Raw genomic sequence first — 27,563 nt, 5'->3', positions numbered from 1 at the left:
AAAATTAAGTTAGAACATTGATATACCTATTTTTTCCTATATATCCCATCCAAGACCACAAAATTGAAGTCTTTCCATTCCTTCTCAACAAATTCAGTATGTCTCATGTGGATTTGTTCTAGTCACAGCTTTTCCAACCTCCAGTAGAGTCATAGTATAGCACTTCTGCCCACACAAAGAACAAAATAAAAATAGAAGTAATTCATTTATAGCTGAAGCAAATTCCTAGAAGAGTTTCTGGTGATCAGATCACTGAAGGGTAGTTTGCAGAGTCATGGACACTGATAAGATGAAGCATTCCTTGGTTGTAATCTGAGTTTCCCAAAGAAGGCAGCAAATACTCTGTTTATATTGATGTAGACGCAAACTTTCTAGCCCACTGTGAAAGTTGTAAATGATAGCAAGTTCTTGTTGGCTTATACCTCCGAGATCCACATGAAAATGCTTTGAAACTCATTAGAAGATGAAAGGGAAAATGCTTGCCTCTTTCCCAGACAGAGACAGAGAAACTCCATTGCAGAGGTAGCACCCAGGGGGAAGGAGCAGGGCCCTCCACTTCCACATTCTGAATGTTTTCTTAGCAAAATGGTGACAACACCACCTGTTGTACCTATCCTTCTGTGATTTACTGTGATAAAGAAATGTAACTAAGTTTATGTAAAAATGCATTTTCCTACATGATAAGTGGTACTCAAAACCAAATATGCTCATGGTAAAGAATAGTAAGAATTCCAGTTCCATCTATAGATGGCATTACCTCTTTGGGTCACTCTTGTTGGTTCTCCAAATGCTCCATCTTGGGGAAGTAAGCCTTATTTAATGCTGAAAGTACTTCTAAGAACCTAGATTAGCCTCACTGATGACCGCACACAGAATTTATGTACCATAAAGTCTCCCTCAAACTTGACTTTCCTTCTAGATTTCCTATCTGCGTTTATGGCTAGAAGCAATGGAATCCTCCTTATTTCCTCTTTCTGCATATCCTTCACCTGGAAATTCTTTTCAACTAACCCTCAAAAAAAGTCCTCAGTCTCTAATTTCTCTCCTTTTCCAGTGTTCAGCCCAGGATTCAGGATCTTTACCATGACTAATGCACCAATCAGCCTCCTAATTCCATGTCTAACAGATGCTTTCTGTACATCTTTCCCACCAGATTAGGAAGTGGCCTTTAAAAATGAAGAACAAGTTCTGTAGGCCTTTAGACTTCCCAGAAAGCATTTCTTGTGATAGGTGCTTAATAAACGATTCTTCATTGATAAATGATTCTTGCTCACTGGTTTGCTTGCTTGACTGAGAAGTAATACTTGGCATGGAAAAAGCACTGGGCCTGTGAAACAGAAGATGTGGGTTATGGCCTTTTGTATCAGTTATGTATGGCTGTGTAACAAATCATTGCAAATCTTGATGGCTTAAGATAATGCTCATTTATTTTTTCACCCGTTTTCTATGGATCAGGAATTTGAACAGTAGTGTGGGTACTTGTCTTTCCTCTGTAACGTCTGGGCCTCAGGAAGATTTGAAGTTGGGGGTAATGCAGCAGCTAGGGACTGGAATCATCTGGAAATCTCTTCATTCACATGGGTGGTGGTTGAGCCTGGCAGTCCCCTGCTGGCTACCAGCCAGCACACCTACACAACATGGCCTCCCAATGTAGCCTCTGCTTGGGCCTATTTGGGCCACCTCGCAGCATGGCAGTGGCAACTGGGTTCTAAAAACAAGTGATCCAAGACAACCAGTTGGAACATTGTTACTTTCATGGCCTAGTCTTGGAAGTCACATAGCTCAATTCTTCTGTGGTCATGAGCTTACCTAGTGTGTCAGACAGAGTAATAACCCCTAAATATGTCCATGTCCTCATCCTCAAACATGTGACTATGTCACCTTACCTCACAAAAGGGATTTTGCGGGTATGATTAAGTTAAGGACATTGAGATGGGGAGATTATCCTGGATTATCTGGGTGGGCCCTGTGTAATCATAAGTGTCCTTATAAACAAAAAGGCAGAAGGGTCAGAGTCAGTGAAGGAAATGTGAGGCAGAAACAGAGGACAGAGTGATGCTGGCCAGGAGCCAAGGAAGGCAGGCAGTCTCCACACGCTGGAAAAGGCAAGGAAACAGATTCCCCCTGTAGGAATGCAACCCACCAATACCTTGATTTCAGCCTAGAAAGGCCCATTTTGGAATTCTGGTCTCCAGAACTGTAAGATAATAAATTTGTGTTGTTTTAAGCCATAAAGTTTGTGGTAGATTGTTACAGCAGCAATAGAAAACTCATATGCCCAGATTCAAGGGGAAGAAACACAGACCCCCATGTCTCAATGGGGAGAGTGCCAAATTCACATTCAAGAGAATATGGAATGGAAGACGTTGTTTCAGCTAGCTTTGAAAAAAACCACTGGCCCACTCTACCACTAAGTAGGTGTGTAACTGTTGGTTAATCTCTCTGGGTCTCAGTCTTCTCATCTGTAAAAGGAGAGGGTCAAGTGTGAGTGTCTCAGATCTTTTGGACCTAGAAGTTCCTGGTCCTATGATTGAAAGGCAGACATAGCATTCCCATAAGAAGCCATGATAATCATGGATGATTTTCTAAGTCCTTCCTTGATGCTCTATACCACTTCGAATGGGGAGGGCCTGGTCCAGAAAATATTAATCAAGTATATGTGCTGAATTCCCTAGAAGATAAGCTTTGAGGCAAGGTTTTTTTGTTTTGTTTTGTTTTAAATTTCAAAATATTTTAAGAAGGAAAGAGAGAAGGAAGAAAGGAAGACAGAAAACTATTAATGGAGGCAGTGACCATTTCTTGTTCATCGTAGGAATCCCAGCACTTCACATACATCTAAGTCTAGCATGTAGGTGACCCACAAAGAGTGTTGAGTGAGAACCAAAAGAAAAAGACCAAGGTACACTGCTATGCCTGATAGATGTTTGGGGTGGCCCAGTCTTCAGCAGGTTACCAGGTAAGAACCTTTCACCATTTTACTTTGGAAATTATTACAATAGTCTTCTAATTTGTCTCCCTTATTCTATCCTTGCCCTACACACAGCAGAGTGATCTTGATAAACTTTAAGGCTGATCATGCCGCTCCTCTGCTGAAAACACTCTGGAAGTTTCCCTACTCACTTGAAATTAAAGCCAAAGCCTTTTCTGCAGCCAAAACTCAAGGAAGATGAAGGAGGCACTCAGGGCACATGTTTAAGGAGGTGGGCGGCCCACCCTGCCCTGGCACAAGATCCTCCTTAATTGGTGCACCTTAGGCCCTTCCTCACCTTACTCTAGACACTGGCTCTTTCTGTGGGTATGAGAACATCACCGTCTAAACTTTCACCCCAACTGCTCTGGCCTGGCTCACTCCATGCAAGCACACCTACCTCCTTGGTGTTTCCTGACACACAGCAGGCCCACTTCCACTTCAGACTTTATGCTACTCTTCCTTTTGACAAAACATGGTTTCTCCAGATATCCATTTGGTTAGTTCCCTCATCTCCTTCAGGTCTCTGCTCAAATATCACCTTTTTGTTCACTCCATGAGTGCCCTGTTGAAATTCAACCTCATCACCATCTCTCTTCCTCACATTATTTTTATTCTTAGTACCTTTTGCCATCTAACAGGTTATAGCTTGTTTGTGTTTACTTTGTCAGTGGTCTGCCTTTCCTACCAGCCTATAAGACCCAGAAGGACAAGGATTTTTGTTTTTCACTGCTGTGTGCCAGCATCTAGAACAGGGTCCAGCACAGAGATGCTCAAAAAATTGTTAAATGAATGAATATCATGAGACAATTTGTTACCTAAAATCATAGAAACTAGAAAATTTTAGGATTTTAGAATAGACAGGGGCCTTACTAAGGTCTTATGAATGGAATTGTGCCCCTGCCCCCGCCTTTATATGTTGAGGTCCTAATCTTCAGTGCTCAGAATGTGACCTTATTTGGAAATAGGGTCATTGAAGATATAATAGTTAAGATCAACTGGAGTAGGGTGGGCTCCTAACCCAATATAGCTGGTGTCCCAACAGAAAGGAGAAATTTGGAGACAGACACACGGAAAGAACTGCATATGAACTTCAACGTAGAGACTGAGATAAAGCTTCTACAAGCCAAGGAATGCCAAAGATTGCCAGCGAACCGCTGGCAGCTAGAAGAGAGGTATAGAAAAGCTTCTCCCTCAGAGCCCTCAGGAGGAACCAGCCCTGCTGACACCATGATCTCTGACTTCTCACTTCCAAAACCATGAGAAAATAGGCTTCTGCCGTTTAAGCCACACAGTTTGTGATACTTTTTACAGCAACCCTAACAAACTAATACAAATGATTTGTACATTATAAACAAGTGAAGAAGGAGGAGGGGTAGGGCAGGAGAAAGGGAAGAAGGGGAAGGAGAGGAAGAAGAAACAATGATAAGCTTATGGCTTACAAAGTCTAAAATATTTACTGTCTGGTTCTTTACACAAAAAGGTTGTCAACACCTAAAGTCGAGAGATCATATAGCTCATATAACTCATGAAAAAATGGGGTGACTCCTAAAAATAAAATCACGTATGCAAGTTCATACAAAGTAGTATGAACTTTATTTATGCTGAAAGCCAGGCTATCTGCTTTGAAGTCTGTTTTTTAAAAATCATATGACAGTGACTACTGTACTTTTAAAAATAATTTCCTCAGTTCCCCCCATATAAGTACCAAAATGTTACTAAGAAACTGTTTCCATATATTATTCCACCCCAGAAATCTGACTTCTTTACAGAAACATACTACTTCATAATTTTTTTGAGCAAAGAACCTACTATAATCCACATTTTTTTTGCTTCTGGGCCTTACCCTCCAGAAACTAATTTTCTGTGATACTGGTTCTCAAGCCATAATTAAAACATAAAATGTCAAGGATAGACATCTGCCTGCTCTCTGGCACTTCCACAAAATATGTAGAGTTTAGTATTATGGATTTTATGCTAAAGAGAAATAAAATATAGAATTAACTGTTGAACAAAACCACCTACCAATGCTAAAGGTTTAAGAAAGTGTTTAAAAGAAAGTGGACCAAAGCTTTGGTAGTTCTTTTTTTGGGGGGAGGGGGTCTTTTTGCCTTTTCTAGGGGCCACTCCCATTGCATTTGGAGGTTCCCAAGCTAGGGGTTGAATAGGAGCTGTTGCTGCCGGCTTACACCACAGCCACAGCAACATGGGGTCTGAGCCACATCTGTGACCTACACCACAGCTCACGGCAACGCTGGATCCTTAACCCACTGAGGCCAGGGATCGAACCTGCAACCTCATGGTTCCTAGTAGGATTCGTTAACCACTGCACCACGATGGGAACTCCAGTAGTTCTTTTAATGTGCCATTAACTCAGGGGAAAGCAAAATGAATCTATTTTGTCTTCATCAGCTCTTTAACTTGACGGTATAGACAAAAAAAAAAAAAAAAAAAGAATTATGTTCTTGCTAATTCCCCATGGGTGAGATATTTAACTGTTTTTCGGGGTTGTGTCTCAGTTTTTCCATCTGTTAGCTGCCCAGAGTTCTTTTATGGCAAAGGGTTACTGGAAGGGGTTCAGGAGAGGAGGGTAGAGGTGGTCTTTCTCTTCTAAGGCTGCTTAATTAGCTGAAGCACAGATGCCACTAATAAGGAACTATGTGTTTCTATTAAGATGCTGGTGAACCTTACTGAGGAGGAAATGAAAAGGAAGTGAATGGGTTAAGGACAATTTTCCAACAAAGAGTATATGAAAAGACACCGTCCCAAGTGTGGCTGCTCCATTTCAAACTCTTATGCTTTTGTACAAAATGCACAAGTACCATGGGAATTACATTTACCTAAATCTGGGAAGATTTCGCTTTTTCCAGTATCCCCTCTCTAAAGCAGGGACCTCACCTGGAGTTGAAATCTGATGTTTGTTGGCTAGGTGGCCTTCGGCAATTTACTTAACCTCTCCAAGCCTCTCTTCAAGTGTTTAAAGGGGTGGGGGGGAGGCTAGTGGGAAACAAATAACTGTAATATATAAACTGTACATTGTTTCAAAATTTAAATGAGATAATGAAACTTGACTTCCTTGCCTATGGTCAGGAATCTAAAGTGTGTTGATTTTTCTTATACGTTTATAGTTGAAGAAAATATGCAAATACTCATAATTAAATAATTGTTCATCTAATTATAACTAGCATGTAGAAACCCATCAGCATTTATTTTCATTAATGCCACTAGCCATATATTTTGTGATCTGTAAATTAGTTTCACATATACTCCAGCATTTGATCTACATATTAAGAATCTCAAGAGTAGGTGGTGGGTCCAGCTAACATGGGGCAGAGCAGAGAACTGGGTTCCAGATAACACTTCTGCTCTTCCGCCAGGGACCTTTCCCCTGTATGTGTTGGCTCTAAATGGAGAGTCATTTCTCTTGCCTCAGTTAAGAACATTTTACTCTTGGGTGTGAAAGCTGTGCACCATTGAGTAAAGGTTTGTGTGTGTGCAACTTGGGGACATTATCCCAATAAAAAAATTTACTGCATACATCATAGTCTAAAGGTTTTTAGTCTTTCCTGGATCCTAAATCCCTTTGAAAATTTGATGAAATTATTCTTCCTTCCATGCACTTTTACATTCACCCCCAAATTATGCACATAAATTTTGTGGTTTTTACAGATCCCCTAAAGTCCATCTAGAAATCTTTAATGAGGCCACATAGCAGGCTTAAGAATCTCTAGTTTAAAGAGATTGGTATTTAATATAAATACTACAAAGAAAGCTAGCATTCACTTTTATATTCCCCTTAAAATCTTTCATTTTTCAGTCTCTCAGTTTCTATCCCCATTTTTTTTTTTTTTTTCTGGATTCTGTCTAAAGCTGGGAAAGTAAAACCGGACTATCCAAACTCCTCAGGTTCTAGCTAAAGATCTAGTCAGATACAGGAGTGGACATGGGAGAGGCAGAACATTTTGGTGCAAACTGAGGACATATTTACCCATTACCTGTGGTTGACATCCTAATGCATAAGAAGCAAAGAAAGAATTTCTGAGACAAAAGCTTCAAAATTCAGCCTGCCATTCCTTTGCACTGAGTAAGAGTCACTTTACTGTTTCATTTGTAACTCCTCCTGGAAAAGCTAGGGCCACATAGGTTGTTTGGTAATGACCTACTGCTCCACCAAAGATTACCTGAATTCCCTTCCAGCAACCTTACAGCTCCTGATGGCCTTCACAATGTCAGATCCTGGCTCCTCCTCCTCCCCCAAGCCCTAGAAACTTTACCTCTCCAGTGTTGCATAAGTTTTCTAGTACCGCTGCTAGGCTTGGCAAGTAGTAAGAGCAGACCCCTTGAGCCCAGATACCTGGGGAAGCACACTGTTTTCCTTACCTGAGGGGAAAACAGACTGCTGCCTGGGCGACCTGTCATAAGAAGGAAGCTGTAGTGATGGCTAGCTGGAGAGGGAAGCTCGATATAGACTATCCAAATTTAACAATTTTTGTGAGTATATTCGGAACCCGGGTCCCCTGTGCCCCAGCAGATCTAAGGGGCGGGGGCGAAGCAAGCAGGGAACTGCAGGGAGGAGGAGCAAAATGGGCTGAGGAACTGCCTTAGGTTCCGACCAACCTACCTACCTACTTTCCTCCCTCCCTCCCACCTCTCCTCCCTGTTTGCCTTCTTCCCTTACCCCTTCCCTTCTTCCCTCCCTCTCTCCTGCAGGAATGGCCCGTAGTCTCCAAGTCTAGGGAGACAAAAGAGAAGTGAAAACTGTTAGGGGCGTCTCGGAGCCTCCCGAGGGGCTCAATGGAAGTTCGTGAGGATGGCTTGCCCCGTTTGCTCGGGTGTTCGCTGTTTATTCAAGTGTGGGTCAGATTAGCCACCTGGGACACAAATCCTGCAAAACGAGTCTGATATTGGGGCGAGCTCTTGCAGGTAGGGAGGTGTAGACGCCGAGGTTAAAAAAAAAAAAAGTGGGCCAGTCTCCACCCGCGCGGCTTGCAGGGGCGTCCGCACCGCCCGAGCACCGCAACCTCCCGATCCCGGGACGCGCGCAGAGGTCCTCAGGGTGGCAGCCCTCCCCTCCCCGGAGTCTGCCCCAAGAGGACACGGGAAGGGGAGCTGGAGTGAGATCTCTGCCGCTGGCTACCAAGGAGAGGGTAGGCGCTGGGGCTGGCTGGGCATTGAGGAGGCGGCGGGGGGCGGAGAACGTGGCTTGGAACCTCTAGTACCGGCATCTCCTTCTCCACCCGTGGGAGGAGAGAGCGGCTGTGTCCTGCTGCTCCCCAGGTCGGCCCCCTTCCCGCTGCCTCTCCCCCCACACTCTGCTAGTCCCCAGCAGAATCACCCAAGCCGGGGCTCCAGTAATCTGGGGATGGACCCTGTTTCTTCCTCTGAAGCTGCTACCTCTCCTTTGGGCCTAGTGCATTTTTATCCTAAGAAATAAGCTTCTGGTGTCCCTCACTCCCGCCCCCCCCCCCCCAGACGGATGCTTTGCTTTGCCCAGTCCAAGCCTCTCAGCCAGGGACGTGAAGGAGGGAAAGAGCTGTGTAAAGTGCAGATGCCTTCAGGAGCTTCTCTTCTGGCCCAGCTGTTCCCTTTCTCCTGCTGGAGAAAAGCGCTTTTCTTTGGAAGGCCCCAGAGTGGATCCCCTGAAGCCATAGGTCTGTTTCATCCTTGCTGTGGCTGCCATGGGAACTACAAATTGCGCTGCTTCTACTTTTGCCCTGTCCAACCCCTTGGTTACCTGATTGTCTCTTGCTAGTAAGCTTTAAGTGACAAAGAAACTATAAAAAAAAGTCATTTCAATAGACTATTTTTAGTAAACTCTCATTGTAATATAACACAAATATAAAAGTGCACAAATCTCATGTATACAGTTTGGATTTTCACAAAATAAACATCAACAAGCATTGTATATTACATCTATACATAATCCCTGGGGAGATTACAGATAATATACTTTTATTCTTGAAGAGGACATTGGTGAAGAGGATGCCCTCCCCAAGGACCTTGAAATATTTAGGCTATTTGCAAAATCATTTATTTTATTTATACAATAAAAATTTCTTGACTCACATACCCCGATGGACAAAGCTTTCCTTGAAAAAGACTAAAAGATGTTAGAATGCACTGAGGAGAGACCGTTGGATGGTATTACCCAGTTGACATCTGGTTGGGAAACCACAACTCATGTACAACCTGATGTCCATGCAGGACCCTGCTCTTGCTTCCAAAATTCATCCCACAGTGAAACTGCATTTTATCCAGGTCACACTGTTCATGTACAACACAGAGAGGAAAAGAAGAATGTTTGTGCTGAAAATGAAGACATTCCAACATTTTAACTCTCTTGCTACATTCCATAATTATTTACTTCCAAACAGCATCCCTGCTGTAGAGTTAGATGGGTGCAGCTGACCATTTTTTAGCAAAGGAAGCCCAAAACAGAGCAGCCAAATAGCCTTCACTGTGTGCGAATCCCATCTTCTTTGTCATAACCCTTCCTTGGAAAGAGAAGAATTTCAGTATCCATGCTCTGTCTTCCACATGTTAAACATGTTAAGACATAAAAGTCTTCATCTGTCTGAGCTCTCTGGAGTCTTCATTAGAGTTCTCAGGCCATTTTTGGTCTGTTTTGAAGGATTTTTAAAAAACGCATATTCCAGAAAGTAGCAGATAACAATGTAAGGCATAAATAACTGAAGTAGTATTACATTTTATCTTACTCATGATAAAAATATTAGAAGCAGTATTATTTTCTTTGAATGAGGTATATCAAGAGTTGGCAGCAGTCTCCAATGTTTGGAGAAGGAAAATCTTGCAATCAGGTTTAAATTTCTTCTGCAGTCCAAATAAAAGGAAATGGGTTTACATTTTAGCAAGACATGTAGGGAAAAATTATTAAAAGTGAAAGGTGTTGGGGATGAGAAAAATCAGAGATGGAAAATGCTTTGGATATGTCATCTATTCTATTATTTCCTTGTTCTCAGTAGTTATGACTATCTACTTTGACAGATATCAGTTATCTTGGCAGAGGTATGTTCCTGGGTCAAATCTGTACAGATAAATCATAATGAATGTTAACTCATGAATGAATGCAGATTCATGTAAAGAGCCTTTATTCAGTCACCACCTGACAGATGTGCAGTACCAGTGATTACAAAATCAATGAGAGAGATAACCTTTTCCTTTAAAAAGTTTCTAACTATAAATAAAACTCAATACCAGGGTGGCTTTTCACCTGCTTTGCTCATATAATCATTATGGTTGCATACTAATAGTCAATATTTATTGAGTACTTCTGCCCTTGCCATTTTATTACATCAATTCATTTAATGCTTATAAGAATATTATGAAATAGAAATTATTTTTCTCTGATTTTAAATGAGTAAAAGAAGACTGGAGGTTAAGCCGTTTGGCTGTGATTTTAACTAGTAGATATATTGTTTCCTGATCTTGGGCCTGAGAAAGACCTGTGAGAAATCTGGTACATCACACCTTTTACGATAGGAAATTGAGCTGCTTCCTCTTTCTCAGGATCCCATGAGTCACTGCTGTGATGCAGGTTCTATCCTTGGCTTAGAACTTCCATATGCTGCAGGCACAGCCAAAAAAGAAAAAAAAAAAAAGTCAGCAATGATGCTGGGAATTTCTCCCAAGTACCCTTCCATAGCTTCAACAGACACTTAATTGAGAAAGAAGGTTAGAGGACCCAGAACAAGGACTACCATAGCTATAGAATTAGAGGTCTTTTCACTTGCAAAGACCTATTTGGTGTGTTCTGGATGTAGTAATACTGTAATTACCATATTTAACAGTTTGCAAAGCACAAGCCAAGCATATTCCTTGCCTGTTTAATAATTTCTGAGTGTCAGCCTTTCAGTGGTATCTATCATCCCTGAAAACATAAGTGAAATAACTTTTAAAACAGTAGTTCTCAAGCTTTAGTGTGCTCTGAATCATTAGGGAACCTCGTGAAATAAGTAGATTTCTGGGTCCAGATCTCAGGCATCCGGGACAAGAAATCTGCATTTTTCCACCACCTCTAGCACTGTTCTGAAGCTTATGGTCCTCCAAACATACACTGAGAAAGGCTTTTCTAAGAGCTCACTGTCCAGCCACCCTTCCCTGATGTTCTTCAGGAAAAGCTCAACAAATGAGTGCCTTTCCTTCAACAGTAGCAGCAGGGGAGCAGTAGCTGCTCTTGAATGATGATGGATTTCCCCTCTTAATTTATATACTTTAAGGGTAGACTTGTATTTGATCCATTCATATTATAATCTATAAAAACACCAAGATTCCCAGGTAAGCTTGAAATGGGGAAAAAACTGGGCTGATTGCCTTCACCAACTCAGATCACTAGGCTGTGATCGATGTTAGCTCTCTAACCAACAAGTGATTTCTTCTTTGGCATGAGAGGGGAAACAGAAGAGTGATAAAGTGAGTTGATAATAGGTGGTTTGCACCCATCTAAAATGTGGGCTAGAAATATAGCTGTCCTAAGAGAGCTGAAGCTGAATTCCCTCCAAACGCATCTAAAGATTCATATCAGGGTCTCAACCAGGTATGTCAGATGGCTTAATTAGAAACTCCTGGACTATGAGCTGCACAGACTCATGGGTGGGCCAATGACCACTTTAGTATTTGGGCTTCCGCAAAATGAGATAAAAAACATTTGGGTTTAAAAAAGGAGAAAAAAAACCCTATTATCTGGTGCTTTAAAATAAAATAAAATAAACCCCTGCTTTTAAGCACAGCCTATTACTCTTGTTTTCAAGTTTAAATATTAAGGAACACATTCTGTTAATGATTAAAACAATAGTGATTGCTTTAGGGGGGCTGGTGAACATTTAATCTGTCCTTACTCCTTTCTTAAGGAGCACACTGCTTCGTGCCCCAGAATGGACATAGATAATTGTTGTTATTAATGAGTAATGTAATTTTGATTACGTTGGAAGCTAGAGGGGTGTGTTGTCAGTCTTCCTTTCAGGGTGGTGGGTTTGCCCTGCCCTTTTTAATCAGAGGTTCTTAGAGGAGGTGGGCTCAGAGGTGATTTAAATGAAACAAAGTCAATGTTTAATAAAATTTCAATTAAAAATTTAAATCATTTTCAAATTGAAAGGGTCATGGCCTAATTCTTTTATTCTACAGATGAGAAAACTGAGGCTCATGGGAATTAAAGGACTTTCCCAAAGCTAGTCAGCTTTTCTCTTGTTTGATGTATTATTTGGCTAAAAGACCTCACAGGCCTGACTTGGAAAAGATGGCAGGAGACTGTGGCCCTGCTCTCACAGTTGTTTCTGAGCTCATGCACTTGCCACCCTTTGTAAACTGTGTTCTGCACAGGAAGTAGTTCCTGTTTTCTGAATATTGGAGCTGTTTGAAGGTGAAGTTTTTATAGAGGAGCTGTCCTGGACCAGTATCTTTTTAGGTAAGGACCTACATGCTGTGCTTGAGACAGTGACATGTAATATCTATCCACAGAAAAAGAAATCCAGCACAGAAAATGCTCCATCTTGGGACTTCTCTGATGTTCTAGCAGGTTGAGGCTCCTGCATTCTCACCTCTGTGGCTCTGGTTGCTGCTCTGTGTCGTAGGTTCGATCCCTGGCCCAGGAATTCCCACGTCCTGCCCGTGTGGGGAAAAAGAAAAAACAAACAAACCCCAAGAGAACCTAAAATAAACATTGCAACTCTCATTAAAAAAAAAAAAAAGAAAAAAGAAAAGAAAATGCTCCATCTTTTAGCACTTCCCCTGCTACCTGGAGCTCAGGGTGGTGACCCTCAGCCCTGTCCTGCAGGTAAGTAGCTCAGGATTCCAGAGCAGAGGCTGCGATTTACTTCAGGGGTCTGGGCAATTCCCTTCAACCTGGCTGTCCTTCCCTTTCAGTGTCTGTAGAACAGAGAAATGATATCGATATCCTCTTCCCTGCCCCATCAGAGGCACTGTGTGAATTAGCTCCTATTTGGGAAGGTTTTAAAGCCGCATATTCCACCTTCCTGCTAATATGATTAATAGCACTTTCTTGGAGGAAAGGGCCAACTTCTCATTCCCCTTCTTCCTTTAAAAACAGACCAAAGGGTATCTTTTCTTGTGTCCTTGTGGCCAAAAAGGTTGTTGCCTCTGTGGTTGTCACCTCCTTAGACCTCAGTTTGCTGTGGTTAAGGATTCCTAGGTGCACCACAGATAAACAATAGAAATCAACAACAACAAAAAATAACTGCTGTGGCTGTTTTTCTTAAGAGAACTTCTGAGTTATAAATTGTAAAAACTTGGCCCCAGCCTGTCTCCAAGCCACCTTGTCCCTCAAAAGAGTTCTGGAGGGGCGGAATAAACCAGGCTGTTTATTGGGGCTTTCTGGGGGTCATCACCAAGGTTTTCCACAAGAAGCATTTTAAGAAATGTTTTGGAAGGAAGTCATCTTTTAATAGCCAAAGAGGTACCTCTTTTAGGTGCACAAGCTCTGAGCACAGCCTGTTTCTCAACATTTGGAAATCCTTTTAACAGTTTATTGAAAGCCTCCCTTTAAACCAATCCAACAGCTCCTTTCTCCATAACCTGATTTTAGAGGTGTTTCATTATCTCTAATTACTCGGGGTAAATGGTGATTACTCAGTGTTTTAATCATCAGTTTGGGCAGCAGTTACTCTAAACTCAGGGAAGCCCAGACTCCCATGGGTATTTTTGGAAGGTAAGGCGACTAGTCGGTGCATGCTTTCTAGTACCTCTGCACGTGGTCTCCAGGTGAGCCCCGGCAGCTTACCCGTGCGGGAGGCAGCGGCGTCCCAGCCCGGGCGGCAGCTGGGGACTCGGGCGCTGCCCGGGTTTCCGGGACCAGGGCCTGCGAGGCGAGGCCCCGGCGGCTGGATGGGAGGATGTGGGCGGGGCTCCCATCCCAGAAAGAGAGACCAGCGAGGGAGGAGGGAAGAAGGGAGGGGCTGCTGGAGAAGAAGAGGAGGAGGAAGGAAAGAAAGAAAGGGAGAGGGAAAGAGGAGGAAGAAGATGCAAGAGGGCAGAGGAGGAGGGAGGGAGGTAAAGGGAGTGGAGCTCTGCCCGGAAGCTAGGTGAGTTAGGCATCCCAGCCGAGGGAAGGGAGCCTGCCACACTGCTGCTGATCCCGGCTGTCTCGCCTTTCTCCCTGATGGGATTCCCGTCGGCGCCTTCTCGAGCCTGCTGCGCCCCAGTTCCCGGCCCTCGCCCAGGTTCACTGCAGCCGTTCAGAGGTCTCCAGGAACTGCAACTGGGGAGCCCGCTACCGCAGGGACCTATGGTGAGCAAAGCTACCTGGCAAGGGGCTGAGGCGCATCCTTGGGAGGGGGGAGAGGGTGGCTCTGGCTGTGGCAAAAGGTGGCCCCCTTTTTCCCTTCCTAGCGGTGTTGCTAGAGGTAGGGATGCTGGCGCTGAGAGACATTTCCGTATATGCTACAGCCTCTACCCGGACCACTTTTCCCGTCCGGTGGCCCGGGGCGATTACCACCTTTGGTAGGTTCATGGCAGGAGAGAAGGGGAGAATAGAAGCCTTTAGTTGGAGATCGTTGGGAAAGACTGTGGGGTCTTGAGCGGAACACGTCGCCCTTGGACTAGCTTTGGCAATCCCAGGACGGAAAGGGCCGGGAGCGAAGGGGGAGTGACGGCTCTGAGATCCAGAGAGAGTGAGGGGGCTGATGGGCGGCGAGAGTACACCTAACTAAGGCTGGTTCTGCAGTGGGGAGCGCAGTTCTGCTTCTGGGGCGTGCGTGCGCTGCAGGAGGGGCTGCGTCTAGGGGAGTGTCACCCGACCCGGCACTCAGCCGGCGAAAACCCCTGAGAGCTGGCGAACTGCCGCTGCCCGACGCTTCTTCTCCATGAGCTATTTATTATCTTGGACTTGGCGGCATCCAAGGAGCCTCTCCTCTATCATTTCACCGGGTAGTGGCTGTAGGGAGGCCAGGATGCTAGCTGCTCTGGGTACGCGGCTTCTTGAGGTGTCGTGTCCTTTGGGGAGGCACTGGGGAGATGCGTCGTGGACTCGTGGCTCTTACTGACCCTCCCGGCCCCAAAACCAACTCGAAAGGGTACCGGGATTCACGAATCTTTGCGGACCCATCCCCATGGCCTCAGACGCTTCCCGGGCACCGATTTCGTGGTAGGTTTCTGAGGATCGCGTTTTGTGAGCTCAAGGCTTTTTGAGATGTTAAAACCCCGAAAAACAGATTCGGTAAACTGAGGTCACCTCTGAACAAATTTTGGCGTTGGGAGAAAACTCGTAGGGAAGTGAAGGACAGTCGCCATGAGTTGCATCTCCACCCCTCAAAAAAAAAAAAAAAAAAAAAAAGAAAGAAAGAGAGAGAAAGAAAAAAGCTGGAGACGAAAGTGCTTTTCAGCTTTTTTTTTAATTAAAAAAAAATGTGATTAGAGACGAATCCTATTGAGTCCGAAATTGAAACAACCCGCTCTTCCCTCGCCTCTGAGTTTTAGCGCAGCGCGCTCCCGCCGTAGCCCTGGGATTTCTAGGGTCGGAGGATTGTCCAGGAACTGCGGGCGCCCGCCCCTTCCACTGTCCTTCGCCCGCGGGGAGCTGCCCTTCTCTGCTTCTCCCATCTCTGGAGCTTTCCCCCCCACCCCGGTGCATTTTAAGGGTTCCAGGCGTCTCAACGAAACTCTTTGCTCTTCCCACCCGTTCGCAGTCAGCCTCAGCGGTGGCGCGGTAGCGGGAAAACTTAAAGGCGCTCAAAAGGCGGCAGCTCTGGGCGGGCAAGGATCGTCGCGCAGGGGCGCCCGCGCACACCCAGGCCAGCGACGGGTAGGGCCGCGCGGGACAACCGCGGCCGGGAGGGAGGGCTAAGCGTTTGATCCTTCACACTTCTTCCAGGCCCTCCTGCAAGTGCCCCCAAGATAAAACCGAGTTTTGCTGGGTGAGGCCGGGAACCTGAGCCTTCGAGCTCTGAATAGACCCAAGGCAGAAACTGGGAACAGGCTTAGGAAAGGGCGGCAGGGTACAGTGTGCTGTGCAGCCGGGATCGCGCGACTGTGACCCCTGCGCAGGCCGGGCAGATTCAGTTTCGAGGGTCACGGTTTCGGAAAGGACCCTGTATTGAGTGATCCACGCATGCAGCATCTTTGGATAGAGTCGGGATATCACAGTAATACCTTGAGCGGTGGGTTGGTAAAATTCTTGAAGCATTTGCTGAGATTCTGAAGCTGGTGCAAAGGAGGAAGGGGGGGGAGGAAGTGGCGGGAGAGGAGTAGTGGTTTAAAAAAGACGAGCTGGGGTGGGGGTGGGGGGAAAGACAGACGCAGAGATCGAGCGTAGGCCGAAAGCTGTTCACGGTTTTCTGGACTCCTGGGAACCCATTGTGATTTCCTTTCTGCCCTGGCTCGGGAGTTGTAAAACCTCTGAGACTTGGAGACCTGAAACAAGTGTTGAGCCCTTCCGAGGAGACGCCTCTCTTTTGAGTCCGCCCCTCCGCCTTTAAGGGCCTCAGGACCGCTTTCTTTGGGGATTTACTTTGCTCGGTGGGCACGCCGTGGTGTGGAGATTCTCTCCGTAAAGGAACCGGAGGAAAGAGCCCAGCGGCCATTCCCTTACCACGTTCCCACACTGGTCACCGCCTGACCATCTACCCCTCCGACCACTTATGACAGGTCCTCAGCTTTTGGTCGGGAGCTAAAGAGGCTGCTCAATTCCTCTAAACACTCGCAGAAGTTCGCCAGGGGGTGACTGTAGCTGGGAGCAATTTTTGGCCTCTCGGAGATCCTGGGGAGAAAGAGGGGTGGGTGCGCGCGGCACGTGTATATCTGTCTTTCAGTGCTTTTCTTTTTAAACGACCCTGGGTGGTGCGGCTTTCAGCTGCTGAGACTCCGCCGCCCCCAAATCCCGGCCCAACTTGAGCCAGGCTCACACTGAAAGGCGAAGCCCCTACCGTGCTCCCCAGATCCTCTCGCCTAAGGCAGCTGGCGGGAGGGATCAGGCCGACACGACGGAGGCTGCAGGTAGAGGCGAGGACCACGTCCTCCGCCAGCTGCACCCGGGGACCAGCTGAGGACTCGGCCGGGAGCTCCTCCCGGACGCTGGTGGTTGGGGCAGCAGGCGGGGAGGCTGGCCTCTCAGAGAGGGGGCGGGGCGGAGATGGGGCGGGTCCACTGCGGGGAAGGCGGACGCTTCGGTGCGCGGGGCGGAGTCTTTGCATTCACGTGACTCAGAGGGGCTGGAAGAAAAACAGAGTCAGCCTGCGCCAGTCTCATTATATTCAAATATTCATTTTAGGAGCCATTCTGTAGTGCCATCCAGAGCAACGCACTGCCGCAGCTCCTCTGAGCCTTTCCAGCAAGTTTGTTCAAGATTGGCTGTCAAGAATCATGGACTGTTATTATATGCCTTGTTTTCTGTCAGTGAGTAGACACCTCTTCCTTCCCTCTTCCCGGGAATTCACTCTGCCCTCCCCACCCGTGCTCGCCTTGTGTCCCTCCCGTCGGACCTGCCTTCCAGAGTCCACACTCCGCTTTCTGGCAGCGCTGTCGCTTTCTTCTTGGCGCCGCAGCCGCTGCGCTCTGAGCGTACCGGTTCTATTTAAAGTGCTGCTTGCTCCACTCTCTTCCTGATCTGTGCGTTGCAAGGAAGGAGAGCGAAAGGGGGCAAAAAAGAAAAGTCCGCAGCCAGGGGTGCTTACCATCCCCTTCTCCCACTTGACTGCGGATCACCCAGTGCCCCCGTGGCATATTCCCAGCTGCTTGTCAAACTCAGACGTCGCTCTTGGAATCATCCCCCCCACACACCCTTCTCTGGGAGTGAGTGAGCGGGCTCAATCAAACGCTTTTTGCTGGGCATTTCAAATTCATCAGCCCCCGTAAAATAAACCTTCCAGACCCAGCCGCCGGGTGTCTTCGCCCTGCCCCTGCTTCTCTGTTTTCCCTCCCTCCTGCTCCGAACCAGCTGGAAGTTGTGGAAGTCGGCTCGGAGGGCGGAGGAAGAAGGGGGGGTGGAGGAAGGGGGGGGGAGAGACTGAAGGTCTGAAGTGGAGAGTAGAGAGATGGTATTTTAATTCTCCCTCCCCCATCCTTTTTTACCTCCTCAATGTTAACTGTTTATCCTTGAAAAAGCCAAGCTGAGATCATGGCTCAGATAGCAGTTGGGACAAAAAAAGATTAACAGGATGGAGGCTATCTGATTTGGGGTTATTTGACTGTAAACAAGTTAGACCAAGTAATTACAGGGCAATTCCTACTTTCAGGCCGCGCATGGCTGCAGCTGGTGGTGGGGTGTGTGTGAGGGGGAAGACACAAACTTGATCTTTCTGACCTGTTTTACATCTTGACCCTCTCTGTCTAGCCCTGTATGAGTTTGCTGAGACATCTCTATTTTTCTCTAGTTATTGGTGTTTATTTATTCTTTAACCTTCCACCTCCTCCCCCTCCCTAGAGACACCATGATTCCTGGTAACCGAATGCTGATGGTCGTTTTATTATGCCAAGTCCTGCTAGGAGGCGCGAGCCATGCTAGTTTGATACCTGAGACGGGGAAGAAAAAAGTCGCCGAGATTCAGGGCCACGCGGGAGGACGCCGCTCAGGGCAGAGCCATGAGCTCCTTCGGGACTTCGAGGCTACACTTCTGCAGATGTTCGGGCTGCGTCGCCGCCCGCAGCCTAGCAAGAGCGCCGTCATCCCAGATTACATGCGGGATCTTTACCGGCTTCAGTCTGGAGAGGAGGAGGAGGAAGAGCAGACCCACAGCGTTGGTCTCGAGTATCCCGAGCGCCCTGCCAGTCGGGCCAACACCGTGAGAAGCTTCCACCACGAAGGTCAGTCCCAGCTCAGGGTCTGGGCTGTGGAGGGCCGGTAGGGCAGCTCTGGGGGAGAGGAGTTCAGGTTACATCAAAGCCCCAGATCAGGAGGCTAGGGAACCGAGCTGCTCACCTCCAAGGATTTTCAGAGCTGTGGCCCAGTTTATTTTTTGGAGACGGAGGGGAGGGGTTTGGGAGGAGAATGACACCGCTCAAGTCTCTGGCTAGCCCCAGAGGTGTGCTTCTGTGATATCAAAGCCTTTTATGCCAGATTTTCTGCGCATTTTTTTTTCCAAAGCACCTACTGAATTTAATATTACAGCTGTGTGTTTGTCAGGTTTATTCAATAGGGGCCTTGTAATCTGATCTGAATGTTTCCTAGCGGATGTTTCTTTTCCAAAGTAAATCTGAGTTATTAATCCACCAGCATCATTACTGTGTTGGAGTTTATTTCCCTCTCTGTAACATGATCAACAAGGCATGCTCTGTGTTTCCAAAGATCACTGGGGAAATGTTTGGTAACATACTCGAAAGTGGAAGAAGAGGGAGAGGGTGGTTGTGTGCATGTTCCCTCCTGCCTCTACTCTGTTGGCCCCTCTTTTTCTTTACAACCACTTGTAAAGAAAACTGTGTACACAAAGCCAGGAGGGCTTTAAAAGGGGAGTCTTATGGTGGTGGAGTAAGGAGTTGACACATGGAAATTATTAGACATATAAAGGAGGTTGGGAGATTGTCTTTGGTGCCTGCTGAATGCTATCTAAGCTTCACTAGTTTGCTAGCTGCCCCATTGATCTGCTCTTTCAAATTAAAAGGTATGTTTATTTCCCCCTAGTAGGCTTCCACTGTATAAGCAGAGTTCCCCACTCATCACCCAGCTCTTAGCTGTTTCTTGACTTTTCAGTCTCTCAAAAAGCTCATGGGCTTTTTTTTCTTTTCTCTTTTCTTTTTCCTCCCCAACTGTGCCTAGAACATCTGGAGAACATCCCAGGGACCAGCGAAAACTCTGCTTTTCGTTTCCTCTTTAACCTCAGCAGCATCCCAGAGAACGAGGTGATCTCATCCGCAGAGCTTCGACTCTTCCGGGAGCAGGTGGACCAGGGCCCTGACTGGGAGCAGGGCTTCCATCGTATAAACATTTATGAGGTTATGAAGCCCCCACCAGAAGTGGTGCCTGGACACCTCATCACACGACTACTGGACACGAGACTGGTCCACCACAATGTGACACGGTGGGAAACTTTTGATGTGAGCCCTGCGGTCCTTCGCTGGACCCGGGAGAAGCAGCCAAACTATGGGCTGGCCATTGAGGTGACCCACCTCCATCAGACACGGACCCACCAGGGCCAGCATGTCAGGATTAGCCGATCGTTACCTCAAGGGAGTGGGGACTGGGCCCAGCTCCGGCCCCTCCTGGTCACATTTGGCCATGATGGCCGGGGACATGCCTTGACCCGACGCCGGAGGGCCAAGCGTAGCCCCAAGCATCACCCACAGAGGGCTCGGAAGAAGAATAAGAACTGCCGGCGCCACTCGCTCTATGTGGACTTCAGTGACGTGGGCTGGAATGACTGGATTGTGGCTCCACCAGGCTACCAGGCCTTCTACTGCCATGGGGACTGCCCCTTTCCACTGGCTGACCACCTCAACTCAACCAATCATGCCATCGTTCAGACCCTGGTCAACTCTGTTAATTCCAGTATCCCCAAAGCCTGTTGTGTTCCCACCGAACTGAGTGCCATCTCCATGCTATACCTGGATGAGTATGACAAGGTGGTACTGAAAAATTATCAGGAGATGGTAGTAGAGGGATGTGGTTGCCGCTGAATCAGGCCTTCCGTGGGGAGAGACAGACAGACACACACACACACACACCCCATCCACTACTCACTCACACACTACACAGACCGCTTCCTTATAGCTGGACTTTTATCTTTAAGAAAAAAAAAAAAAAAAGGAAAAAACCCTAAACATTCACCTTGACCTTATTTATGACTTTATGTGCAAATGTTTTGACCATATTGATCATATATTTTGACAAAATATATTTATAACTACATATTAAAAAATAAAATGAGTCATTATTTTAAAGGTAAACTATGTTCCTTTTCTCTTTAATCCTTTCTTTCTTCCTTCTGCCCCATCTCTGTTGGAGGAGATCTTTTTCTTTAATGTGGGGCTGGGGGCATGATGGAAGTCAGAGGGTGGAAACTGGAGGTGGTTAAGTTGGAGGAACAGGAAGTAAACTGATGGTGGAGGATGGTAATTGCCAGGATGAATTGTTTTTCCATTTCTATTTAATGTTAACAAGGACAAGGATGCAGCATCCTCTCCCATCTGGATGACACATGCCTTGGAGAAACTGGGATGAAAGGAGTAGGCCAGATTAAAGAGTCAGTTTGGGCCTTCTTATACACCCTCTGGTTTTGTTCACCTGTTAGGGGTGTGTCCCAGCAAAGTGTGATGGCTGAGTCTCAACTCCAGGGCAATGGTTCCCACCTCTGCTTTTAAGATACCCTGGACTGTCTCTAGTTATTACAGGTACTCGTGTTGCACTTTCAAACCAAAGGTAATTTGCACACTCACATATTAACGTGTGTGTATATACGTGTGTTTTTTAAACAGGAGGGTTGTGGGGGTTTTTTTGTCTTTTTTTTTTTTTTTTTTTTTTTGAGAAGTGGGTTCTATCCAATAAAACAAATTGCCTTACTTTTGGTGACCGATATTTTATCACATGGTGGAATTCTCCAGTGTTTCAGAACTTTTCCCCCTTGTCTCCTATTCCCCAGATGAAGGCTTTCATTGAGTTCAGCATTCCAAGAGATTGAGCTGGGTGGGGGGGCGAGGTGGTGGCAGTGGGGTCCAATCTTTAAGGGTCTGAATTTCCCAGTGGGCTCCTGAGAGTGTTCCTTCTACTGTATAGAACCTCTCCAGTCAAACACCAACCCTCCTTGCATCTCTGTGCCACCCCCTCCCTGCTTCCCTGGAACTGGGCAGAAAGTGATAGACCTGGTGGAGGTGATGTTCTGAGCCAGGGTTTCTTCAAGGAGAAAGCTCAGTTTTTGGCCAAAGTGAAAAAGGAAAATTCAGCTATGCTTGAGCAGTCTCCCTCAGTTAAGGGCTGCAGAGAGGGAGAGAAATGGCTTGCTGGAATGACATGGATATAGGGGCTAAGGAGACCAGAGGAGAGACCTTTGCTTTTTTCTTACTTGCCACCAGCAACTAAATTACACCCTGGAATTTTAGCTCGTGTGGGCTCATTTCTCTATGTGTTTTTTTTCTGCATGGGCTTGGCTAGGTTTGGGGAAAAGGAGTGACTTTGGATGCCATGGGACATTCATTCTCAGTCAGTCAGGATGTGGGTGAGAGTGGCAGGGATGGTGGCTGTGGTGGTGCTGAGTGTACACCCCCTGCATTCATGTACACACGCTCTTCCATGTGCTCTTGGGGGTGGGGTGCATAAAGCAGGACTCATTTTTGTTTTTAATTACTGAAGTTCTACAATCCTCTGAAAGGAGCAGCTTAGTGGAAACCAATAAAAAGAGAAGTGGAGCTGTTGCCAAAGCCCCAGCTCCCTGGAGAGTGCAGGTGGAGAGAGGAGATCAGAGCCCCAGGCAAAGACAGCAAGACTCCACAGTTCTCCACAACTCCCTGCAAAGAGGGCTACTTCCCCCTCTGCTAGCCCCCCAGGTCGCTGCCCCTTTGATTAATGGTAAGGGGGTCGAATAAATCACTTAGGGGAAGGCTATTATGGGTTCCCCTCAGGCAGCCTCCTTTTGTTTTACCCGATTTCCTGAAATGTCCATGTCACTGAAGAGGAACTCGCACATCTCTAGCACTTGGACAAATTATCTGAGGGCAAATTCTGAGCTCCGTGGCTGCCCGACTGGGCTCAGGTCACTTTCTAGCAACCACGCTGCCCTCCCTTCCACCACCTTCTACTGGCTTATTTTCAGGAATGGATAATGTTGTTTATTTGTTCAGCCAAATATTTGGTCTGGGGAATTTACCGTGAAATTCTGTGAATTGCATATACCTAGTTAACAAAATAGTCCTAATGCCACAAATGTTAGCATGAAAAAGCAGCTATGGCCAGCTTTAACTCTTTAAATTCTGTTTGAAGGTATAGTCCTCAAGTCCTAAGAGAGGGAATGTGTGTCATGATTTAATTTAGGTTTCAGTTATTTATATTCTGGAATAATAATTCTCAACTACTTATACCTAATGGAAGTTATAGGGTGATTCTTGCTGTTGCATTTGGATCAAGTCTACCATCTCCTCACCCCCACCCCCCCCAGGGTCTTTTTTGCCCAAAGTAATGTTCCTATTACTCAAAGAAAGATGGGAAGAGAGAATCGCTCTTGAGTTCAACAAAGTTGTAACCACATCAGAGGAGCTGCTGGATCCACCCCTGCCCAACCCTTAAACTGGAACTGGCTTCCTAGGAGCTCAAGGTGGTGGTGGGGGGGAATGTTGGGGGTTGGAGGGCGAGTAGGGTGGGCCCTGAGCCCACATCACACACTCCCCAACTTTTGTTGCATAAGTCGCTCTGAACCTGCCAGGTGACCTGCTGACTTTGTTTTCTGTCTTGACCGTGCTTCGTTCCACCACCCCGTTGCCGCCGGGCAGCGCCACACTGAGAGGGCTCAGGGCAGCTGCGGAGCTGGCAGACCCCAGGGATCACCCGGCCTTGGCCGGGCGTCAAGGTCCGCGAACAGGCTCTGCGCCCCCCTGCTCAGGGAGCTCACAGAGGCGGTGGCGGGGGCGCCAGGGGGCGTCCTCCCAGCCCCGGGGACCGGACTGTGCACCTGGTGGCTGCAGGAGCTGCACTGTGGACTCCCCGGCCAGATGGAAGCTTTCAGGTCCTTCATTCCAGAGTTGACTGCCCATCCAGCTCTTGAGCCCTCGGGACCCGTGCTCAGGTGAAGCTCTGCGAAGGCAGCCGGATCTGAGTAATGCACGCGAGGCCCAAAGGCTGATCCGCACGTTTCTAATGAAATGGGGTCAAGCAGCCGGTGAGCCCTGGAGTCCGGGGAGAAAGTGCACCTGGGTGGAGGGGTGTGAGAGGGGTTGAGATCTTGGTTTTTGGTGGGAGTGGAGAGCAGAGTCAGGTAGGTCCCCGTGGGGCCGCATTTTGGAGGAACTGAATGGGGGTGCGAGTGGGTGGCGAGCAGAGCCAGGCTGAAGGGCAGACACTTCCCATCAGCTGCCTTCTCAGCCCCCTCAGGAATGGAAGCCCTTCGGCTTCCCCAGCTGTTGGGGGAAGGAGGGGAGTACAGGAAGCCTCAGGTGTGTGGGAACGGAGTTGGCTAATTTCTTTCAGAAATGGGACACCAAGCCCATAATACTTGACAGCCCCTCAGCTGACCTCCTCTGGGCCTCAGGATCAGGGACTCACAGTGCCCCTGCTGTCACCTGCCACTCAAACAGGGGCGCTCAGGATGGTGTCACCTAAGGGGAATATAGGAGAAAAAGCTTAAGGCCCACGTCTCCAAACTGTTTGTGCTTAATGATTCTTTTGCTTCAACAGGGAACAAATTGTATAAAAGATATAAGTTCTTTTAAAGTGAAAAGAATGCAAAAACAACGTTGGTGACCTTACATTACCCGAGAATACTTACGGTAGCTTAGTATCCTCTGGAGGAATTTAGGGTAATTGGTGGACTGTTAATTAGAAATGATGCAGAGTTATTCAGGTGAACCATTTGAAATAGACTAGCACAATTTTGAAAACTTAACTGAAAGTAGGCTGAGTGGTTAGCAGCGTGGCCTGAGTGGTTCCAAGGGTCCCATTTCCCTATGCTTTCAGCACTTAGTGTCAGAATAAATAAACAGGTCAAACCTACAATGGTCACTAATGAAGAAAAGTGGCTTGTTTTAGGAAAAAATTTTGATTGCTCTAATAATTTTTAAAACCACAGGAAATTTTGAATGATAAAGAAAAAATTCAAGGCATGCATCATTTAGTCAATTCTAGAAAAAGGAATTAGAGTATTTTCTCACTGAGAAAACCATTTGAAATTACTTTGTCACCTTACTTAAGATATTAACTGAAGCAAGTTCCAGTTGTCTCTGCCTTCCTCCCTTTTGAAAATATTGTCTAAAAACACTGAATATAAATGCTATTATGTATCTCAGAACTATTCAGAAAATATAATACTGTAGGTTCTTACTATAGAACTGCTTACTTCAAAAATGTGAAATTTGATGAAAAGATAAGATGGAACAATAATTTGCTGTGTTACATTACTAATGAGAATTTCTTAAGTCCAACTTTCAGTAGATTTCACCACATTCCTGAAAAAAAGATCTCATTGAGCTCTCTTGACTTTTAATAACTTGATTTCTAACAAAATATAAGACCCCTCATCCTAAACCCTTGAACCTTTTAGCCAAGGTGCAAGTAGATTCTAGTTTTGCATAGTGTCAATGTCATTGCTTTAGCAATATATATATATATATATATTTTTTTTTTTTTTTTTCAGTTTTATGAACTGAAGGCTTGGCCAGCAGTTGATTTCTACAGGATCCAAAGCACATTGAGAGTTTGAAACACTGGACTGTATCATTTACTCCTGAAATTGTTTCTCCATCCCTCTGCCATCAGCAACTGACTCCATCTTGCATACAGTTGCCCATGATTCAGTTGAGAAAATGTCTAACTATGTTCATCTCAAGCCTCATGCTTATTTTTTAATCCTTGTCATTTGGTTTTCAAAGCAGTTTGTTATTGAGGTAGGACTGGGGAGGGGGGTTGCCCAAGATATGCACATTATATATGAGAGTGAGAAAGAATTTCTAATTGAATTCCATCTACTTTACTCTGTTGAAGGTTATGAAAAACAATGAAGTGCTCTCTTTCTAGGATAATAACAGGTATGGTTAAGTTTATTCCCTTTGTCTCCTGAATTTACTAGGATTCTGAAGTAGAAAAAAGTGTATCTTTTGATCACTTATAAACATTTTTAGGAGTTCCCGTCGTGGTGCAGTGGTTAACGAATCCGACTAGGAACCATGAGGTTGCGGGTTCGGTCCCTGCCCTTGCTCAGTGGGTTAACGATCCGGTGTTGCCATGAGCTGTGGTGTAGGTCACAGACGCGGCTCGGATCCTGCGTTGCTGTGCCTCTGGCGTAGGCCGGTGGCTACAGCTCCGATTCGACCCCTAGCCTGGGAACCTCCATATGCCGTGGGAATGGCCCAAGAAAATAGCAAAAAAAAAAGACAAAAAAAAAAACAAACAAAAAACAACATTTTTAAATTGGTCAGTGAAAGCTAAATAACACAAATCATTAACTTCACCTCCAGAAAGTTCAGACTCAAGTATTTAATGTACAATTGTAATATCTCACTCCAGTGTTGCTTAGATGCAACTCTCCTCCCTCTATTGTTCCTGGGTTTATTAAAATGAATTTGAGATAAATTTGCTAGTTCCTAGAACTATTCATGTTTCTATGTTCTTTTGCATTCATTCCTTGTTCAACCATTTACAAATTTTCATAAGGCTTTTATTTGGAGTTCTGCTTTTCTTAATTTAGATAAATATTATAACCTTGACATATTTTATGTCTCAACTATATGGTTTATATATATGTTAGTGGGGGGGAAATCCCTCCTTTATGAAAGTAGGATGTGTATAAAACATAGTCATCCTTAGGTACTTTTTGTGTGTGTCTTTTTGTTTGTTTGATTTTTAGGGCCACACCACATGGAGGTTCCCAGGCTGGGGGTTGAAATTGGAGCTGCAGCCACCGGCCTACACCACAGCCACAGCAGTGCAGGATCCAAGCCATATCTGTGATCTACACCACAGCTCACAGCAACGCTGGATCCCCAACCCACTGATAGAAGCCCAAGTCCTCATGGATACTAGGTCTGGCTGTGCTCATTAACCACTGAACTGTGATGGAAACTCCCATCCCCAGGTACTTTTAAGCAGCCTAGTTTTAGCTGTGGGCATCACTTCCAAATCTCATTAAGATTCTTACTGACTTCTTAAGGCTCCACTTAAGTGTTGTGATCTTGGTATTAAATAGAATGCTCCTTGTATGTTTTAAGTATGTTAAAAAGTGGATTATCTGATATCTGGGGCTTAGACAATTTTATACTGCTGGACTGTACCCACCTTATTTAGTCATCCTGGGAATATACTCTTTCTTGAGACTCAGAGAAGGAGAAAAATGCTACAGATCTCTGGTTAAAGAATTTCCTATTGGGTTCTATGTGTGTCCCCCATTTTCTTGCCTGACTTCTCCTACAGTGTTTCTTGGGAACTGAAGGTGAAGGGAAAGGGAGGCAGAATTATCTAAATACAGTAATTATCAAGTTGAAACCTTTTCAGTTAGGTCACTGGGCTTGGAACCATCCTTGACACTTGCAACCTTCAGATTCCAGTTGGTTGGGGTCAGACACAGATGTCCAGTTGCTGAGTGATTTCCACATGCTTCTTTTGTGTGCCTTAACTAGGACAGACAAAAGGTGTTTTTCCAATGGGACTCCCTCTTTATGAGGTCTGACCCTCAATGGAGCAGACTAATCTCAGGTGATTTGGGGTTTTAGGGCACTAAGAGAACATTTAGAGCATGGAGAAGTAATTTATTCAATGGTAACTTAAAAGAGTTAATTTACTTCCAAAAGGTGAGTTCCTTTACTCTTGAGTCCTTCACTTCCTTTGAGAGCAGACTCATTATTTGCATAGCAAAGCATGCCGTTTAGCTGGAGGTGGGGGGGAATGGGGGTGGCAGGGGGTTGGGGGGGCACCTCTAACAAGCAGTCACTTTTCCCACCATCTTTCCAAACTCAGGAGTGTGATAAGTGAATTTGGTCAAACTTTCCCCTCCCCTAAAATGCA

The 27,563-nt window shown here is 45.9% G+C and overlaps 1 protein-coding gene across 4 annotated transcripts in view; it reads left to right on the top strand.

Moving 5' to 3' along the window:
* The window catches only part of BMP4 (bone morphogenetic protein 4), a 376,187-nt gene extending 355,375 nt beyond the window's left edge, over nucleotides 1-20,812 (top strand). Inside the window, exons 1-4 of one of the 4 annotated variants that reach the window (XM_005659968.3) lie at nucleotides 13,937-14,228; nucleotides 17,205-17,329; nucleotides 18,357-18,736; nucleotides 19,686-20,812. In XM_005659968.3, coding sequence (XP_005660025.1) covers nucleotides 18,364-18,736; nucleotides 19,686-20,542 — 1,230 coding nt within the window. In that variant the 5' untranslated portion in view covers nucleotides 13,937-14,228; nucleotides 17,205-17,329; nucleotides 18,357-18,363 and the 3' untranslated portion in view covers nucleotides 20,543-20,812. 4 annotated transcript variants of the gene reach the window in all.
* Nucleotides 20,813-27,563: the final 6,751 nt, after the last annotated feature.

Source organism: Sus scrofa, chromosome 1 (genome assembly GCF_054392235.1).
Source record: "Sus scrofa isolate SSC_HxYL_T2T_F1_AM1 chromosome 1, Sscrofa_HxYL_maternal_Yorkshire_Landrace_v2.0, whole genome shotgun sequence".
In the NCBI taxonomy this organism is placed as follows: Eukaryota; Metazoa; Chordata; class Mammalia; order Artiodactyla; family Suidae; genus Sus; species Sus scrofa.
This window is presented reverse-complemented; position numbering and strand designations above follow the sequence as displayed.